Source organism: Linepithema humile, chromosome 5, assembly GCF_040581485.1.
Source record: "Linepithema humile isolate Giens D197 chromosome 5, Lhum_UNIL_v1.0, whole genome shotgun sequence".
NCBI lineage: Eukaryota > Metazoa > Arthropoda > Insecta > Hymenoptera > Formicidae > Linepithema > Linepithema humile.
The window spans coordinates 4,302,246-4,320,468 of NC_090132.1; the positions used below are offsets into that span (position 1 = coordinate 4,302,246).

Sequence of the window (18,223 nt, forward strand, 5' to 3'; positions counted from 1 at the left end):
GTTATTTGCATTTTTACAATTATATCTCTAAATTATAATATCATCATTAACCAGAATTTTACAAAAATGTCAGCTTTTTTTTTTTACAAATATTTTGTTAATTATCATTATTTATTGCGATACTAATTGTTTTTTTGCTTTTTAAACTCTTCATTTGGAAGCTTCGTAAGTTATGACTTGTGAAAAAACGATTACAATTTGCAATAATACGTTTATAACAATATCTTCATAGATACTAACAATTTATGATTCATAATTACATTTTAAACCAATTTCAATGCACTCAATATTCACGGTACAATGCGCTGCAAGGAGAAGTCGCATCCTTTTTTGAACAACTCATTATTTATTATCGAACAAATCATATCTTGCAAATTATACATTGTACATTTCTAGTTATTCGCTTTTCTTTCGTTTCATCAAATGCTGCTTAAAAGCTTGATAAGTTATCACTTACAATTTGCGTGAGCTAACGCAGAATCAATTTCTTTTTTGCTCTTCGCTTTCTACAGTATAGTTTTTTTTTATCAAAGTTTGACGTCGTGCGCTTTTGATTATTCAAAGCTACTCGGAAGCTCTAATCTCCAGCGAATTTTCTAGAGATCGATAAATGATTGATTTCTTACTCGAATTTTGAACGACAAAGAAAATACAATAATTTGTACAATAGAAATTGATTTTTTTACAAAACAATTTTGAATAAGTCAATTATATATTTATATTTTAATTTTTAGAGGAATAACGAGAATATATTACTGATGTTTTTAATTAACGTATGAAATTTATTCAGTAAAATATGAGCTCCGATTATTACAAGATCTTTTACGTGTGTGTAGATAAAATGCGAAGCTTAAAAGTGACGATTTGGAGGTATCTACATCTACATCGGAGCAATCGTAACGAGTGTTTATATTCGTTACAATTGGCAGTACATACGATTACGAAAAAAGATTTTTATAAAAGGCACGATAATATCACATTTAGAATGTTTAAACTTATTTTCTAGACTAACGAACTTATAAAATATACGTCATTAGGCTTGATGCTTTCCTACAGAAATATTGGCAATTTCAACTGTAAACGCAGTAGTGTTGGTCCGTTTTTATTTTTACTGAAAAGATTATTGGGTGATGGAGAACAATATCATCACATAAACTAACAACAAAATGGAATACTTATTTCTTTGACGTAAGCATAAATAATATATAATATGAACATACTTGCAGTGACTTTGGTGATCATCATCGATCTCCAGATTTACTTTCGAAATTCATTACACATAATACCTTTATAATCACATTTCGCAATTCAAGCCTTGGAAATTGTATTCTCGAGTTAAAACATATATACATCTTACCATGCAATAAAATATCAGTTTGTATCAATTTTTTTGCTCGATTCACACAATCATGCTCCGTATTTACAATGTGTAACTAACGAAATATTCTGGCATTGAAGTGTAGAGTTCGAACAATCCATTTGTCAATATTACACAAAAATACTAAACTATATTGTCTCTTTAGCAATGATCTTCAACAGCCTGTGATTCCCATCTCACAAATATGCCATTAACCGGCAGGATTGGTTTTCTTCTGTCTCCTCTCTTTGGCGAAACGTAGTATGTTCGGGTTGCCGTAGATCATATCGGCTAGGGTCTCGACGCCGGCATACGTGTCGGCCTTGGATCCCATGCACATGGAAAACTGAAGACTAGAGAGCTCTCGGCTACACTCAATATCGTGATATACGTGGACCAGATGTCGGTCCGCGGCCCTGAAAACGTCGAGGCCCGACTTGACCGCCTTCTCGAAGAATTCCACGTCCTCTTTGCCCCATCCCTGAATCGAGAGATCGAGACCGCCTACGGTGCGATAATCCTTCTTGTACAAAGAAACGATTCCAAAGCCATACTGTCGCCAGTGTCCGGAAATCTCGTTTATGGTGAACTTGTCCTGCTTTCCGGCCTCGCCATAGACAATCTTGGGATCGTATTGACTAAAAACGATCGGGAAATACAGTCTTCGGCCCGGCAGTGTGTTCAGGCGTATCCTGTTCAACGCTGAACTCGTGAATACAATGTCAACGTCGATGAACAGCATCAGATCGTCCGCGTGCAACTTCGACGCGCCTAAATCCAGAGCCCGGGCTCTGGAAAAGTCCCCGGATACCGGCAGTATTTCTATGCTGGCGCTGCGATATTTATACTTGAACTTCTCAACTAGATCTATCGTTTTGTTGAAAGAATCTTCGTTTTTCTGTTGATAAAGCACGATGAGCAGAAACGTCTTCTCGCCGCTGCTCAAACAGATATCCTCGTAGTTTTGGAGAAACCTTTGAAAGATTTTGTAGCGACCCGAGAGAGGTAAGATAAAATTGATGATCTTGCTTCGCACCGGATCTTCCTCTTGAGAGTTGAAGTTGAGATTCAGGAAACCGCCGCGAAATAAATTCTGAATGGACTTGTCGTTCGATTCTTGACAAGACTGGACTTCGACACCATTGACCGTCTCGCGTATTTCTAAACCTGCAAAAATATCCAATTGTTAATTCAAGTAACTGAAATAGCTATTTTATTACAAGTCAAGATTTAAATAAATATTTAAAATGTCTATTTTTATAATAGCTATTTTGTTATATTTCTATTATCAATGAAAACATTAGAATTTAATAAAACTTAAGTCTTTAAATAGGACCCTTGTTAAATTATAGTTTACACTGTTTTTTTAGTAATACAGTGAAATTTTAATTCTTAATCGCGAAGATCTTACTTCAATAATTCATTAATTTCGCTTTTTAAATTTTAAATAATTTATCGAATATAAAAAGATATCTTAAAAGTATAAAAAAATTAATTTTTTTTTTAAATTAATAACATATATTATAAAATATTGTAAGAATGATAATTTTATTCATTAACAGTTTATACAATTATAATTGCAATACAAGACACGAAAGATCATACAAATATAAAAAACATACCGGTAAAATGTTGATGGAGATAAAGATGTCGTCTGACAGGAAGAGTGACCTTCCTGCCACGGTATTTCCGGTAGACCAGTAGAAGATCTAGTATTGTGTCAGCTCCGTAAGAATTCACTCTTCTGTATCCGTAAAGAGCCGTTCGTTCTTCGACGACGCGACCGCGCTGCCTCGAATAGGAATTGATGGAGGCCATAACATCCCTGGTGATATCCTCTAAGCCTTCTTTGATGTCGCTATGAATACGTCGCCTTGGATTTGAATCGGTCAAACTATATTCTAGTCGCGAAAGGAAGTCCCAAGGGATCACCTCGTCGCTCGTCGCCGGCTTGAACGAACGGAGGCTCGCCGGCACACCTGCACAAACAAAAGTTATGTTTGATGAATCAATGAATCCGACTGGTTTCCGTAATTAGCATTCTCTTTATCGGAATAATATGTCTTAAAAATACATCGCAAATTCAAGCTCTAAGTCAGGGAATAGTTAAAAATTTTTCATGAAAATGTTTGAGTGGAAATTAAAATATATGAAATTTATATCATTTCATATTTTATTATTACTAATTATTACTTAATTATTGCTACATTTTGTTGCATAATATAAATAAATAAAAATTTTTTTTCTTTACTTATTAAAGGTAAAAAATAGAATGTAATATTTTAATACAAAAATTATTCCTTATTTTTATGTTAATTTTTGAATATGTATACATTTTTGTGGACTCTTTTTAACACATTCTTTGTAAGAACATTGCAAGCTATATTTGTGACTTGAAACTAAAAACATAGCAATTTCAATTTAGCTTGAAGACAGGAAATGGGATATAAAGGTCGTGCTTTATACATCCGACATTTTCAGTTAGTCGTTCTGATATTAAGTCGTGGACACTTATACTATTCTAGTATTTCAAAAATTAATTAAATGTTTCTTTGTATTCAGGTTCTTTGAAAACATGAAAATGACAGAAAATTCATTAGGAAAAGCGAGTAAATGTGGCAATTTCCTTCGCGATCTCGATGTTCTCTGAACCGCGACCTGAACTACAACTTGGCACACTATGCTTGCTTTTTCAGTCAGTTAATTTAGATTTATTGCGGCAGACTCATGTATACGAGCTATGTGGGTTAAAGAGCTAATATGACGATCGCAAAATCTGCGAAAGATATAGAAGATAAAGATTCTTCTAATCGTCATATCATGAGTTTAATTAATTTACAAAACGTTTTGCATAGCCAATACATACTCCCGTGCTATCAATTTTCAATTTGGTTAATCATAAAATTGAATAGATTTATCAATAAAATAGAGTGGCACAAGTATTTTTGAAGTCGTTGATCTGATCGAGTTACAGATATTCCGACGATTGAAATATCGTTACAAAAATTATGATATTTGAATTAAAGTGGAGCGGATTTATTTCTGCAAACTTTAAGTAAATTAAGGAATAATTTTTAACTCTTCGGACATTTGATTTTTTATTCCCGATTATTTAATAATATATTTAAGTATATCAAGTATAGAATAAAAAAATTACTATTAATTTACTATTAATTCCACCTGAGACTTTTAATTTTTCTATTTTTCTTGTGCAGTCGTCTGTGACGAGGCAAAAATAAAATACTCACGGTAAAATGTAACACGAGTAGATGCAACATGATGATAAATACAAAGTCATACATCGCGATTCTCGCCTCTCTGCCAGATTGCGTATCCGGTTTCAAATGGATTTATAATTCCTTTGAAATATGATTTGATGTGATATCCTGATATCTTGTGCGTGTGGTGCAACACTCGTGTTAAGACAGATAACTGTAGTTGTTTATGGACGTAGTAAGTGCTCAAACGTTTATTTAATTTAATGCGATGTGCAGTAAAAGATTTACAATGAGAAATTGTGAGTCACTATCGTTCTAAAGATATTTCGTGCTTTAAAAGGTTGTCGGAATTTTTAAATAGAAGAGAAATGATGATGTGTGATTTATGAATATAACAAAGAAGTTCTACCTGTGTAAACATTTATAAGATAAACGATTGTTATTTTCAAGAGAAGAATTTCTAAAAAATATACGCGAAAATTATTATAAAAAATTAATTTTATAGTCCACAAATTTCGTAATGTAAAAAGCAACTTTAATATTTTTTTTTTTAAATCTTGATGAAAGAAAATGAAATAGCAAAAGCAGAGTTATTTTAGATGTATATATTATAGTAACACAGACGCGACGTACGGTTCGGCTTCTACAGCCGGTTTGCGGTAGCGGAAGTGGGAAATCACCTAGTATATCTGTGTCGCCGGGATAATCTTCGGAATTAGGATCGACCGGAAAAAGACGTACACCTTCCGCTATTTCGTAATTCTTTAAGATTTCAAGGTTCACTCCCAATTGCTGGGCCATCGTATAAATATCTCTGTGCAAATGAATCCTCTCTTGCTGCAGATCTTGTATTCGCAGTCCCTGTTAATGAAACAGATGCATAATTACATTCTAAACTGATTATAACAGAACGTATTATACATTAAAGAACATATATATAATTCCAATATTAACGATAACACTATTAACAGCGACAATGTGGCATTCAAAGTACTAATCAAAAATTACGAAGCGTTTTCTTCCCATATCGTACACGTTAGTTTGCTCTCACTAATGTAACGGCTGTAAAGCTATTTCACAGTTACCGCTAAGTAACGTAGCGACCAGTTTTTCATATGATTATAGAGATTACCGTAATTATCATACTTGATGATACCAACCCTCATGTAATTGTGCAGCCTGTACATGTGAGGTGGACTTTTCACAGGATGCAAAGTAATGGCACGATGAACTTCTTTCTTCTTGAGATTTCCGGTAAATGCCAGCGCCCCGCTACTGTTGTGATAAAGAATGGACTGCATCTGCGGCATCATGATGAGTATATCGTGAGTGTCGTTGAGATATAAGCGTCGATAGTATTTTTAAAATAAATTAATCTGCGATCATCAATAAAAAAAAGTCTTAATAAACAGCAGACAAAACTCTTTGTATCAAAATTTAACATATTAGTATTTGTGCGTCTCTCTTGCTCGACAGTTTTCGATCGGCACATTTTGCTTGCGCGGCCGAAATTAGTTTAAGAAGAATTACGCGACTGAGAATCGCGCACTCGCTTAATCATTGCGACAATGGTATCGCGTCTGTCGATTCTGTGTGAGTCGCGTACAGGCCGCCCCGAATGTCTGAATGCATGCACAAGCGAGCGTCGACAAATGGCAATTAGCATGAGCAGAAGCGAAGTTAAAGTACGAACTTCCTGCCTGCGAACTACAACCTGTAATAATTACTATTAAGAACGTCGTATCACTGTGTCTGAACCGAAACGTGCTAAACCCGCGGTGCAAGTGTTAATCAGTCTGCAGAGAACTGGGTGTGGTGGTTTCTTGTTTCATAGAATTACAGCATCGGGATTTCTTTGTAAATAACAAATATTTTAAAACGTCACCTGCATAGTAGTCTGGCAGTTGTTACAATTTAAAGAAAAGCTTAAAGTTTTATAAACTTTTCAGATTCAGCATACAAGAGTGAAAAATTATTTGAAAAAAGAACATATAATAATAATTATAAAATATTTCTGTGGTTTTTAACATTGTATTTTTTTACGAATTAATCTTACTTTTTTAATTATTTTTTATACATTTAAATTTACATATTATAATTTAATTTAATGATGATAAATACATATTTTCTTGTTGTGTACACCTTTCTATTTTTTTAATTTTGTGAATAATATTTTTTTTAGACAAGAAATTTAAGTAGGATAAATATAAATTTTGCACATATATCTAGTTTCTTTAAATTGTAATTTTGCAAAATAGAATAATCTTATTTAGAATGTCAAAATGATTTAATCTTCCGCTTAGATTAGATAATTTACGATTACGCTATCGTACTAAAGACCACTAATTTCGCAGAGTTAACGCGTACTATCACAGCGCGTTATTGGTTTTGCGATGGACGTAATAGAACGCAGCAAGAGCTGTAACAAAGATGACCCCTATTACGAAGATCGTAAATCCCTTATCGAATCTCGAACGCGTCTCAATCAATCGGTCGTAGCACACATTGAACGCACAAAAATGGCTAGCGCAAATACCGTGCAGGCGTTGCACGTCGTACGAACAATTGTTAAGTGTTTCGACCTTATGTCGAATGTCAAGACGGTCTAAGCCAGTAGGTTAGCAGGGTACGATTTGTTCGGACCTAACAAGTAACATCCTCATCCGCGTGCACTTTACCTTTCGTTCCTATTGCGACAGTAATATCAACGTACGCCATCAGGAGTGCCTTACGCACCCACGCAAGTGCATTAGCAATCTCATCCATATTGCAGTTGGAGCAGAACAATATCGCCGTGTTTCTTCTCGTATGTAATTCCACATGAATAATGAATGACAGATAATAATGAATTGTTAATGAAGGAATTATTAGATGCACCTGGTTAATTTCTGACAAAACTCTTTATCAAGCAGAGTAAAATTGTGCTCTATTATTGTGTATTTTATATTTACACGAGCTTTTCTAAATCTCTCTGCTGTTTTCAATGTTTATTACGATTTTTCTACTGTCATCTACTGATTTATCAAAATTCATGATTCTTTTACATAGATAGTTTATTTCGTTTTATCTTAGAATCTGTTAGATTTCTTTGCCTATAGATTTTGTTTTAAAATATGTGCGACAATTCGATTTGATTATCGCAACACAAGCTTCGAGGATTTAAGCACTTCGTGGCACAAATTACTTAAACGGTGCGACCTAATGCGACCGAGTGTCAAGATGGAGAAGAATGGCTTGATCTGGCCACTAGGTTAGCAGGGTACGATTCACTTTTACTTAACGACTAACATCCTCATCTATGCATTGTACCTTCCGACCTGATCCGTCAATGACGTACCCGGTACATGATATAGATGCGTATCTCGTGTATTGAAATCGGTAATACTATCGCGCCGGGCGTATTATGTGAGTATTACGTCGTGATACTCGATTAAGTTATGCAGGATCACGTAATCTGCGATTTAAATAGTAAAAAAAGTTAACCCTTTAGTGCGAATTTTGGATGCAAATTATAGATGTAGTTTAAATAAATACATGAGCAAATAAACGCATTATCAATTAGTGATAGCAAAATAAATGATTGATTTAAATAATATATTTTCGAGTAAGTATTAATTGCTATGTATTAATATTAAAAACTAAAGCATTTAGAATTTAAAAAAGTGAGTAATAAGGCCTTTTTGTGCAAAAATTTATTTAGTATCCTCTCTTCAAAAAATTACAAATTTCAAATAGTGAAAAAGTCAAGAATTTGTATAGCGACTTGCAGCCTGATGTATACTTGTCATTATAAGATGCGAAGATAATAACTAAGCAAAATTGGGATACGCTGTATGCGTAGAGAATGCATATATATATATATATATATATATATATAATATATAACGTTGAATAAACCAGCATCTAATCTGCTGTACATGTGTGTTAATCAACAAATCGTCATGTCACGCGACGCGTCCTCGCGAGTATGTATGACCGTACACCGCCGACTCTCAGAAGCGAAAAAGAAAAAGGACGACTAAAATAGCTTTCGCATGAAGCGAATGAGAATAAAATGAACAAAATAATCATACATTTCATAGAAGTTCAAAAATAAGAAATGCTCTCGCAGCTTAGTGAGATATTAGTATGATAGCAGAATTATATATTTTACAATATATCGTGAAAGAATTTTAAATAATAAATAAAATTAATTTTCTAAATTATAAATAGCTACGTTGATCTGAATATTTTTTACGCGTCGAAAATTATTTATTAAGACTTCACTAAATTCATGTTATTGCTTTAATCGCCAAATAAAAATAGCGATAACAGGTATGAATGAGATCAAGGTGCAACAACGTTTTGACAAATCCGCACGATAGCATTTAGCATGTATTTTCGTTGGCTTACGATAAGATAAAACGTTCGAGTCACCTATCTGCGTACAACATGACGCACCGCGTTCTTGAGTATAAAACTAATGAATCGATAAATCGCGAAGCGATAATCGCTTTTTGTGTACAAAGAAGAGAAGAACGAGTAAACTTTGCAAATTCCAAGATTTTCCAAATAGATTTGCAAGAATAGATCATGTGTGCGCTTAGTTATATTTATGAATTAAAATCATTTGTTTCTAATTTAACAAATTTATTTTTAAACCGCATTTCAAATTCTTTCAAGACAAACTTTCAAAAAAGTGAACTTTCCAACTTAAAGAATTATTTTTCTACTCCACTTTCGACGAATTTTTTTTTAACGTACTCTCTTCTACATTTTATTTGTTTAAATAAAAATGTTTTTGTAATACGTTAGATATAATAAAATTAGCGTCACACGCGTCGTTTAATAATTAAGAAAAAAATTACCTCATAGCTCCAAGTACAAGGGATCCCCGCATATTTTTTCACGCATCTGCCTAGCTCGACGTCCTCGTGCGTAGTGTACAAATGACGCAGGCAGTACTTGATGTGCGGCACGATTCTTCTCAGCGTCTCTCTGGACAATACCACTCCCGGACCACCCATGCAGAAGTTCTCATCGTACTCGAGCGACAGCAATCCGAACTCTTCTGAATTCCCTCTGCCGGCCTGTCCGATATACATTGCCCTTCTGGAATCGACGGACCTCAATAGCGTCTCCAGCCGATCCGTTCTCACATACACATCGTCGTCCGCCCTCAGGAACCACTCGAAACGATCGCCAAAATTGCTCCACATGTACTGCAGCATCATGAAGGACTTCTTTTGTGGCGGATAAGTGTCGTCCACTCGTGGGAGCGGCACCAGCGGCAAATCCGGACAATTTTCGGGAACCGTCGAGGACTCCGACGAGAAGAAGGCTATCTTGCCGGGCAGCTCTCTGCCCCACGTCTCGTAGACGGCTTTGGCACGCGTGTCCAGATACTTCTGCGCCGTCATTACGCCCACGAACACCAGGCTCGAGGTGGAGCTGTTGATATGCTCGTTGTCCTTCAGCTTCGGCATGTTCTGGGCCGATATTTTCGACGGCGATCGTAAACCGGGCATTGACGTCCAGACGGCGATCTGTTGCTGCTGATTGGAGATGATCAGGCGGTAGCTGAGGATCAGAAAACCCAGGATCAGGCCCACGAAGAGGCCCAAGAAGGCGCTGCCCAATCCACGCCGTTTACGCATCACTGGGTGATACGTCACCTCTCCCATTTGCGCTCTTTAGGCGTCCCTCGATCTTCAGGATTCATCTTCGTCGTGGTACCTGCGATCGCCGGCTTGGGCATAGATGTTCGTTCTGTCAGATGATATCCCATCGCTCTGCCCGTTTAGTTAAAACAAAAGGAAATTTTTTTCGAGAAAGCCTGTGGATGAAATGCATCTTGCATTATTTTTAGATAAAATCTGAAGAACAAAATCTTTTTTTCAAAATTTTTATATTATTTTTAATAGTTTAATTATTTTATATTTTTTATTGTTATGTAATTTCTATTATTTCTTGGAAACAATCGTGAAAACAAATATCTTGAATGTATGTGAGAGAGAGAGGGGGGCGGGAGGGGGGCAAAGAGCAGCAAGATATTTGAGATTTTTAACGAATTCTGCGAAAGACCTTGATGTTCCGTGTTTTTTATAAAATAAACTTTGGTTGTTTAATCTTCGTTTCTTTTTTCGCGGTTTTTTGGTCGATTAGTCATTTGTTTTTTACGCAAGAACCTCAAATTCAATTATTTTTGCGTTGCAATCAGCTATAATTTAAATTTATAATACACAGATAAATGCAAAAGGATTATAACTTACATCAAATTCTTGCTTCAAGATGACAAAGATCGCCATATCGTATTTTGTCGATCTTAGGATGATGGAAAAACATACGATCGCATCTGCGTAATCTGTAAATGACACGAATTATTTAATCCCAAGATAAATCATTGGATTAACAGATAATCGAATCTATAATCGAAATCTAATACACATAGTTACATGCAACTTTGAAGAATGAGATCGCTCAATAAGCAATTGAGAATCAGGCAAGCATCAGCGATTAATATTCAGTTATTTTCCATCAAGCATTGTTTGCGATATATATTAACTTATAGTAAGATTCTCTACGTTTTTAAAAAACGTAAAATTCTACATTAATATCCACCGTATTTTATTTATGATAATTGCATTTTATGATTATATTTGAATATTAAAATAATTTATGATTATGTAGAAAACAAAATTATTTTTGGAAGAATATTTCATTTTTAATAAAGATGCAATTATTTATGTATGAATCATCGTTGCAAACTCAGAAAAAATATTTCTGCATGATTGGTACTGAATGGCCGAGTATGTGATCTGCGATTACTAAAAACAAAGCACGCTCTGTATATACATAGAAAGTCATAGAGAAGTATAATAAGCGAAACGGCGTATCCAGAAATGAGAACCCGTCGCCGTTACAAGTCTTTCCTTGGCGAATTCACTTGGCGCGGTTCTGTTATTTTCACGATCGCGCTTAGGAATGTAACATTCCGTTTATGAATTCGCAGCGGGTTTACGCTACACAAGTATTTTATATAATCAGTCGGATTTCCCAGTAAAAATTTTAGTTTCATCAATTTTTTACAATGAAATATTTGCTGATAATAATTACATATTTTTCATAATTATGTGACCGACATTTTAGTAAATGTTTTTGCCGCAAAATTCTGAACGATTTTCGCAAGTACAGCAAAGTTCTGAATGTTTAAAACGAAGTATAATATATATTTCTTGTGTTCTTCGCTCTGAACGCATTTTCTACGTTGTATCCATATCGTTATGGCTAATTTATCTCCTTCTAAATCGACGTAGACAAAGGCTCGACCCTTGACGAAACCGGTTTCAGGTCGGCTAATAAGCATACATGCGCATATCGACAAAGTTGTCTTGTGAGTAATGAGGTGTTTTTTTAACAAACTTTTGCAATTCTAGTCACGAAGGTTGCACGCAAATTCGCCGATTTTCTTGTCACACGTGTCACCACGAAAAAAACATTTTTAAAGTTTTTACTTGAATGTCTGAATAATTCTTGGATGAATTGCAAACCATAATTTTGCAATTCTATATAACGGTTAATAATGAGACGCGGCGCATTTTCTCGACGCATGACTAATTATTCGATAATATTATATTACAAATATTTCGATGTTCTATTCTGCAAAGTCAAGATAATTCAGCCGGATGGATAATTGAACTTGTGTAATAATACATACTTCACTAATCCATTATTTATAAGATTGCAGTCGATTATTATCATCGATTGTTTCTGAGCAACTTTCGCACACTTGCTTCCGTTCACACATATCACGCGGGATTATTAAGAGGAAATGCAATTGCGTTGAAAAATTCTTTTAAAGGTCAGTTAACTTACAGGTGCGTTATCGCAAATGCGATGAACGACGCAAATTCAACGCTCTATCAGGCCGTGTAGTTATTAAATTACTTGCGGAACACATTTAATCTTCCTCTAATTACTCTCTTATTAAAGCGTATTACACACGTCAACGCGATTTTTATCAAAAATCTTGCGCGTATATTTTACTCAGTGCATCGGTGTGATAAATTACATCATATTCTTGCAAACATTTATATCAGTCGCATTATTTTGTAAAACTTCTCATGAATATTATAATCGAATCATAAATTATCACGTCACATACTTTTTGCAAAAGTAAAAATTTCTACAAAAACATCATCAGTTATTGCACATTTAAATTACCAGCTGATGACGTTGCGAGGACGAGAAACGAGCGACCGGTTCTAATTTGCGGAATCACTCGAAAAAGATAACAAGACAAAGATGCGTACTGAATATCGATTACGTTGCTCTTTCTGCGATTCTTCCGGTACCTCCAGAAAAACAAGTGTGTCGGATGCGAGCACCGTTGCGGTGAAAAAAGAAATCGCACTGTCGTCAACTTGTCGCGTTCGCGAGAAGAGCTTGGCTGAGAGTAGCCGAGACGCGGTGGTAATCGCGATTATACGCACGACTCCACGAATCTACGAAATCCCGGTGTTCGTCCCGTTAAAGGATACGCTCCGGAGTGACGTGCACGAACGAGCGCACGTACGAAAGGCGGGAGAACCGGTTTAAGCCGAAAGTCAGAGCCGGGGAGCGCCGCTAGATCGTGTTCGGAGCGCGGCGTCTAGCCGATTAAAACGGAAGCGACGGAATACCGTGGGGTTTAGGTCAAGGCGGCCCTTTAAAGTGGAATTTACCGTACGAAGCGTACAAGTTGTAAATGCAATAAATATCAATAAAAAAGTCAAAGTCAAATTAAAAAAAGATGATCACTGAAACACTGAAAATTTGCACGGTAGTTGCTCCGAATTTTATACAAAATCGTTAATTAGATCAAATCGTTAGAAAACTTAATGCGCTTAATATATATTATTGTGAGAAAATGAAATAAGTTTTTCTTAAATAAATTGAAGAGTTTAATCTTACGTTGCGAAACGGAATTGCTTCAAGAATACATTTATAATATATGTAAAAATATATCTAAAAATTATTTCGCATTTATTCGCAAGCGTATCTAAAAATTGAAGTTGCATCTAAAAAAATTCGCATTAGGCAATATCGTAGATATTGGAAGATCATGTTTTACTCGTGGAGTTCTCGAAAGCGTCAGTTAGAGGTATCTCTCAACGGAACAATCGTATGTCTGAGAACAGACGTTGCGATTAGTCAGCCACGGAAACGTCGGTTTACATTAGCGTCTGCATGGCTGTGTGCCCTCGAGATCGGGATCCAGCTGTCGTCTTTAGAAGCTTTGGAGCGGAGGAGAGGAGGCTTTCTCGGCGAGGGAACGCTAATTGTTCCCACAGACTATGCGGAATCAACATTGGCTGACCGCTGTGATGGCGAGTGGGACCAGATTGTCGCGGTCATGACTCGAATCAAAGATTCTCGAGAGAGACCGTTCGATCGACCGGTGAACAGGATGACCGTAGAGGAAGAGTCATCGTCTCTTTCGCAGGACGGGACTACGACGAATCGCCTCGCTATTAGTCGAGCAGTTCTATTTCATGCTCCGCTAAAACCTCGTGGGAAAACAGCATTCGGTTCTTACCGAATTTAATCTTATCGTGCGCACGTGTAAGTGGATTTCCTCGCAAATCTTCGTATCTGAGGTGCCATTGATTGGAATTTTATCGTGTGCGTATTTTCTCGTGGATTCAAGCGCGATACGTGACTCTGGCCTTGGACACAGTTCCGGAAATTTTTATGTAATTTATCGCAATTAAAGATGGTTGGACTTTAATATTTTATAGTTTAAATAATGTAATAATTTGGAAAATAGAAATGAGAAAATTTACGTCGGAGTTTGTCGCAAAATTTTAAATTTACAATTAATCGAATAAATATTTTTATAAATATTTCTGTTGCTTATTATTGAAATATATAGCAATTTAAAAAAAAATTTGCCACTAGAATTAAGGATCACTATCGTGAGAAGGTACACTAACCCTTCGGATCATTATATTCGAGATGCCACAAGTGCCAGTTGAATGAGCTGCACCGCACACTAACAATCCGACAACAAGCAGAGAAATCATTATATCAAGAACTTGATTGTAAAAATTCTCGAAAACCAGTTTACATTTTTATGATAGGCTATCTACATAAATTCTGTTCTCTTGAGAAATGTAAAAAACTTAATTTTTTGTTTAATCTACTTGATTACAGAACATTTAAAAAATTTTAGCAGATTACAAAAGCAAAATATTCTGCATATAATTCAATTATTTGTAATAATTATGATAGCGCAATATAATTCTTTACAAAATTTATATGCGAATATTTACTTCACAAATCAGTATAAAATTGGAAGTTAAAATTTATATTATTGTCCATCAAGAAAAAAATTCTTTTACGGGATGTCAGATGCACATGCAATAGCGTTAATCGAGTTAAAACAAAATGCAGCGTTTCACAAGAAGAACGATGGCAATGGAACGAAAAAAAGTAGTTAAACGACGAATACATTATGCTCTTCAATTACGACGTGTCGTCATCTGCGCTTTTCTGCGAAATGTGACCAGAGACAAAAATAAATCTCCCTCTCCAGGAAAAGAAACTTACTTTTCGGAATACCGCCTACCGTTCTTTCGCCACCCACACTGCTTCCGTCCGCACGTGGTGTATCTCGTTTTTCACAAAAAAAAAAGAAAAAAAGTCTTGTGTTACGTTTCAGCTCACATAGAACCATAAACTTCCACAAATTTCCCGCACCATTAAAATCGCATGAGCTCACTTATAGATGATGCTTCGTAAGCACCAGTTTGGGAAGTCTGTTTCTCGAAACGTGTCTAGGTTAGTTTATTGCCAATTAATTATTTGATACCGACTTATCGATCCCCACTATTTTAAGCGAACTCGTGAAATTCCAAAGCAAGATCTCCGTTTTTTTTAAAGAAAAGATATAACAATGTTGTTATTACAAAACAGAGTTTTTATAGATTACTTAATGAATTTTTATAGATTACAATTTTTTAGGAATAATTATTATTGAACGCGACTGTCAATTTTAATACTTAATGAAAAAACTGGAGCAGCGTTTTTTTTTTACTTTTTTTTATTTTTTTTATTTTTTATTTTTTTCCAATTACACTTTTTCGAGGCAATTCACTTCTTTTATACGCACAATAAATACTTTCAATAATTTCAAAGAAAATTATAGGCTTAAATTAATTTTATTCACTGAAGGCGGAACAAAGGAGCAATGTACTGATTACTATCTTTTTTTAATAGTCAATTTTTCATGTTATGCCGCCACTATAAATTGGCAAACGCTCATACGATCGAGTATCAGAGTACCCGCAGGCTTACGAGAGACTTACGGAGATGCGGCGGCTAAACCCTCGCCCACGCCGGAAATGCGATCCGATTAAAAACCGGCGCGGTGGCAAGCAGCGGCGGCGGCGGCGGCCGCTTTTCAAATCGGGCCGAGGCGTGTTGCGAGCAGGATGCCACCGCCGCGACTGAGAGGGACGAGAGCCGGCTGTTACGGCAAGGCGAAACGGAGCCGGCAGCAAGCTGGGAGAACCGATGCGATGGCCAAGAACGATTCGAACGGCCGACAGATCTTCGATTGATGTTCTTTCATGTTCGAGTGTTCTTGAATTTTTTGGCGCAAATTTGCGATTAATTTTTCTTCAGAATTGCGAAGAAGAATGATCGTTATTTTTCAGAAATTTTGTCGTTGTCTTCTCACTGTTATCTTATCTTTGAATCTTGACTCACTATTCTATCTTGATCTTACGCAGTCGCGTCGCTGCTCTTGACCTTAGCAATCTTCGCTGACCCTGCCGAATCTTTCTCCGGCTTCTTCCGATTCTGCCTGCGCAAGAATTCCAATAGTTTTCGAGATGCATCACATACACAGTGATTAAAATGATAAAAAAAAGATTTTGCATAAGCTGGCAAAAGCAAATTTGCACAGCTGCGATATTTTGAAGTTCTGCAGATGTCTGAAAATTTTTGTTGACATAAATTTTAAATTTATGCCAAGAATTCTTTTTTTAGAGAAAAGAATATTAAAAGTCACAGATTTTTCGACTTTGACATCAATATTATAATCCGTTATTATTAATATTGTATTAATCATTAGTTAGTAATTAAGCTTCAAGTTAAAACTTTATTTAAAAAATGAGACTTATGTTTAATTGGATTGTAATTTTATTGAGGAACGCTCATTTACGTTACTATCACTGAATTATTATCTAATTTCATTATTTTTGCTCCATATTACAGGACTGAGAATCCCTGCCGTAAGTGCAACACAATAGCGATCAAAAATTATACGTAATGACAGTTTGCAAAACGCCCAGCAGTCATCGACCACCGCATCCGTGCTCGTATGATGAGTCATTTTCGCTAATCGTAAGTACAAATCCGTAAGCGCATTCCGCGTTTTGAATGACATAGCAAGTTTTGCGTTGTTGATTGGATCATTAGAGCGAGTCATTAACCCCCCCGCGGAAGTAAATGACAACATAGAAATATTTAAATAAATATTCAATTATTCGATCACTGCCCCGTCTATGATCGCCGCGCAATCTTCTATCAGCGATGCTCTATCGATTCATCTTGCATCTGATTGCATCTGAATCTTTAATGAACCGGAAAACCGACGAATTGAAAGATTGGCTAAACGCTTCTAAATAGCTTCAACATCTTGTTTTTCACACCCAACATCGAACAAGCACGATGACGGTGTTTTGATAACTTAACAATGTCTTAACTGATTATGCATTACAATGACTCGTAATTTTTTCAATTAGTCTGATAACCGCGCATTTTATTTTATAAATTACTTTAAGAAATTATTTAGAAAGTAATAAGAATAATTAAAAAAATAATTTAGAAAATATAAAGAAGAAAATTATTTAAAACATAACATTTAATTAGTTTCAATTTTCAGTAACAATTACAGAAATACGAGACATTCGCTAATGAGTGAAGGCAGAACTTGTTTGTAGTTTAAAAGCTTGTTTGTAGCAAATTAGCAAAGGACATAATTGAATAACAAACTCATCTCTACAGTGAGTAGGCATTATGGTCAACTTTGTGTATCAGGAACATGTGCGTGACATCATTGTGAGTACTCGCATCGTTAAACGCGCCCACCCAGTATAGTAAGAACAGCAGAAGCCGTCGTTACGGCCGCTATAGCTGCGTGTCTGTAAAGCAGGAACTTCCGTCGAAATAGAAGCGAATTGAACCTACCTTTACGCTTCGTGAATTTCGCATTATCTCTAATTCGCCGCGCTCGATTCTTGATAGACCGGAACGATCGGATTAAGACACGAAGGAACGACGTGTAAAAGTACACACATGAAACGTGTAGGGCATTTGCGCGCAACGACATGTCATTAAATTATCACGAGGATCTACGTGTTCAGAACAGGCTTGTATTGATCGAAATGACAATGGCAGATCCGAGTAAATCTGACAAGCGAAGCTTATAACAGGGACAGCGTCATTTTTTGCCATTTTTTTGCGTAAGTTCTATTTTTATCTTTATTGATGCGATGATATATTCATGAAATGTATTCAGAATTAATATTTTTCTGAGAGATTTTAACACGAGAATTTTAACACAAACTTTATTCAATTAACATAATTATAACTCACTAAAGAAATTTGCATAAATTATAAT

The 18,223-nt window shown here is 35.6% G+C and overlaps 1 protein-coding gene across 1 annotated transcript; it reads right to left on the bottom strand.

Moving 5' to 3' along the window:
- Positions 1–325: 325 nt before the first annotated feature.
- Positions 326–17,334, bottom strand: Chsy (Chondroitin sulfate synthase). Its single transcript, XM_067355764.1, has 7 exons — positions 15,145–17,334; positions 10,827–10,918; positions 9,423–10,390; positions 5,736–5,876; positions 5,256–5,436; positions 2,980–3,336; positions 326–2,524 (listed from the first exon to the last, which is right to left on the bottom strand). The coding sequence occupies exons 3-7, from the start codon at positions 10,236–10,238 to the stop codon at positions 1,569–1,571; spliced, it is 2,451 nt and encodes an 816-aa protein (XP_067211865.1). The 5' UTR covers positions 10,239–10,390; positions 10,827–10,918; positions 15,145–17,334; the 3' UTR covers positions 326–1,568.
- Between the last annotated feature and the right edge of the window lie 889 nt (positions 17,335–18,223).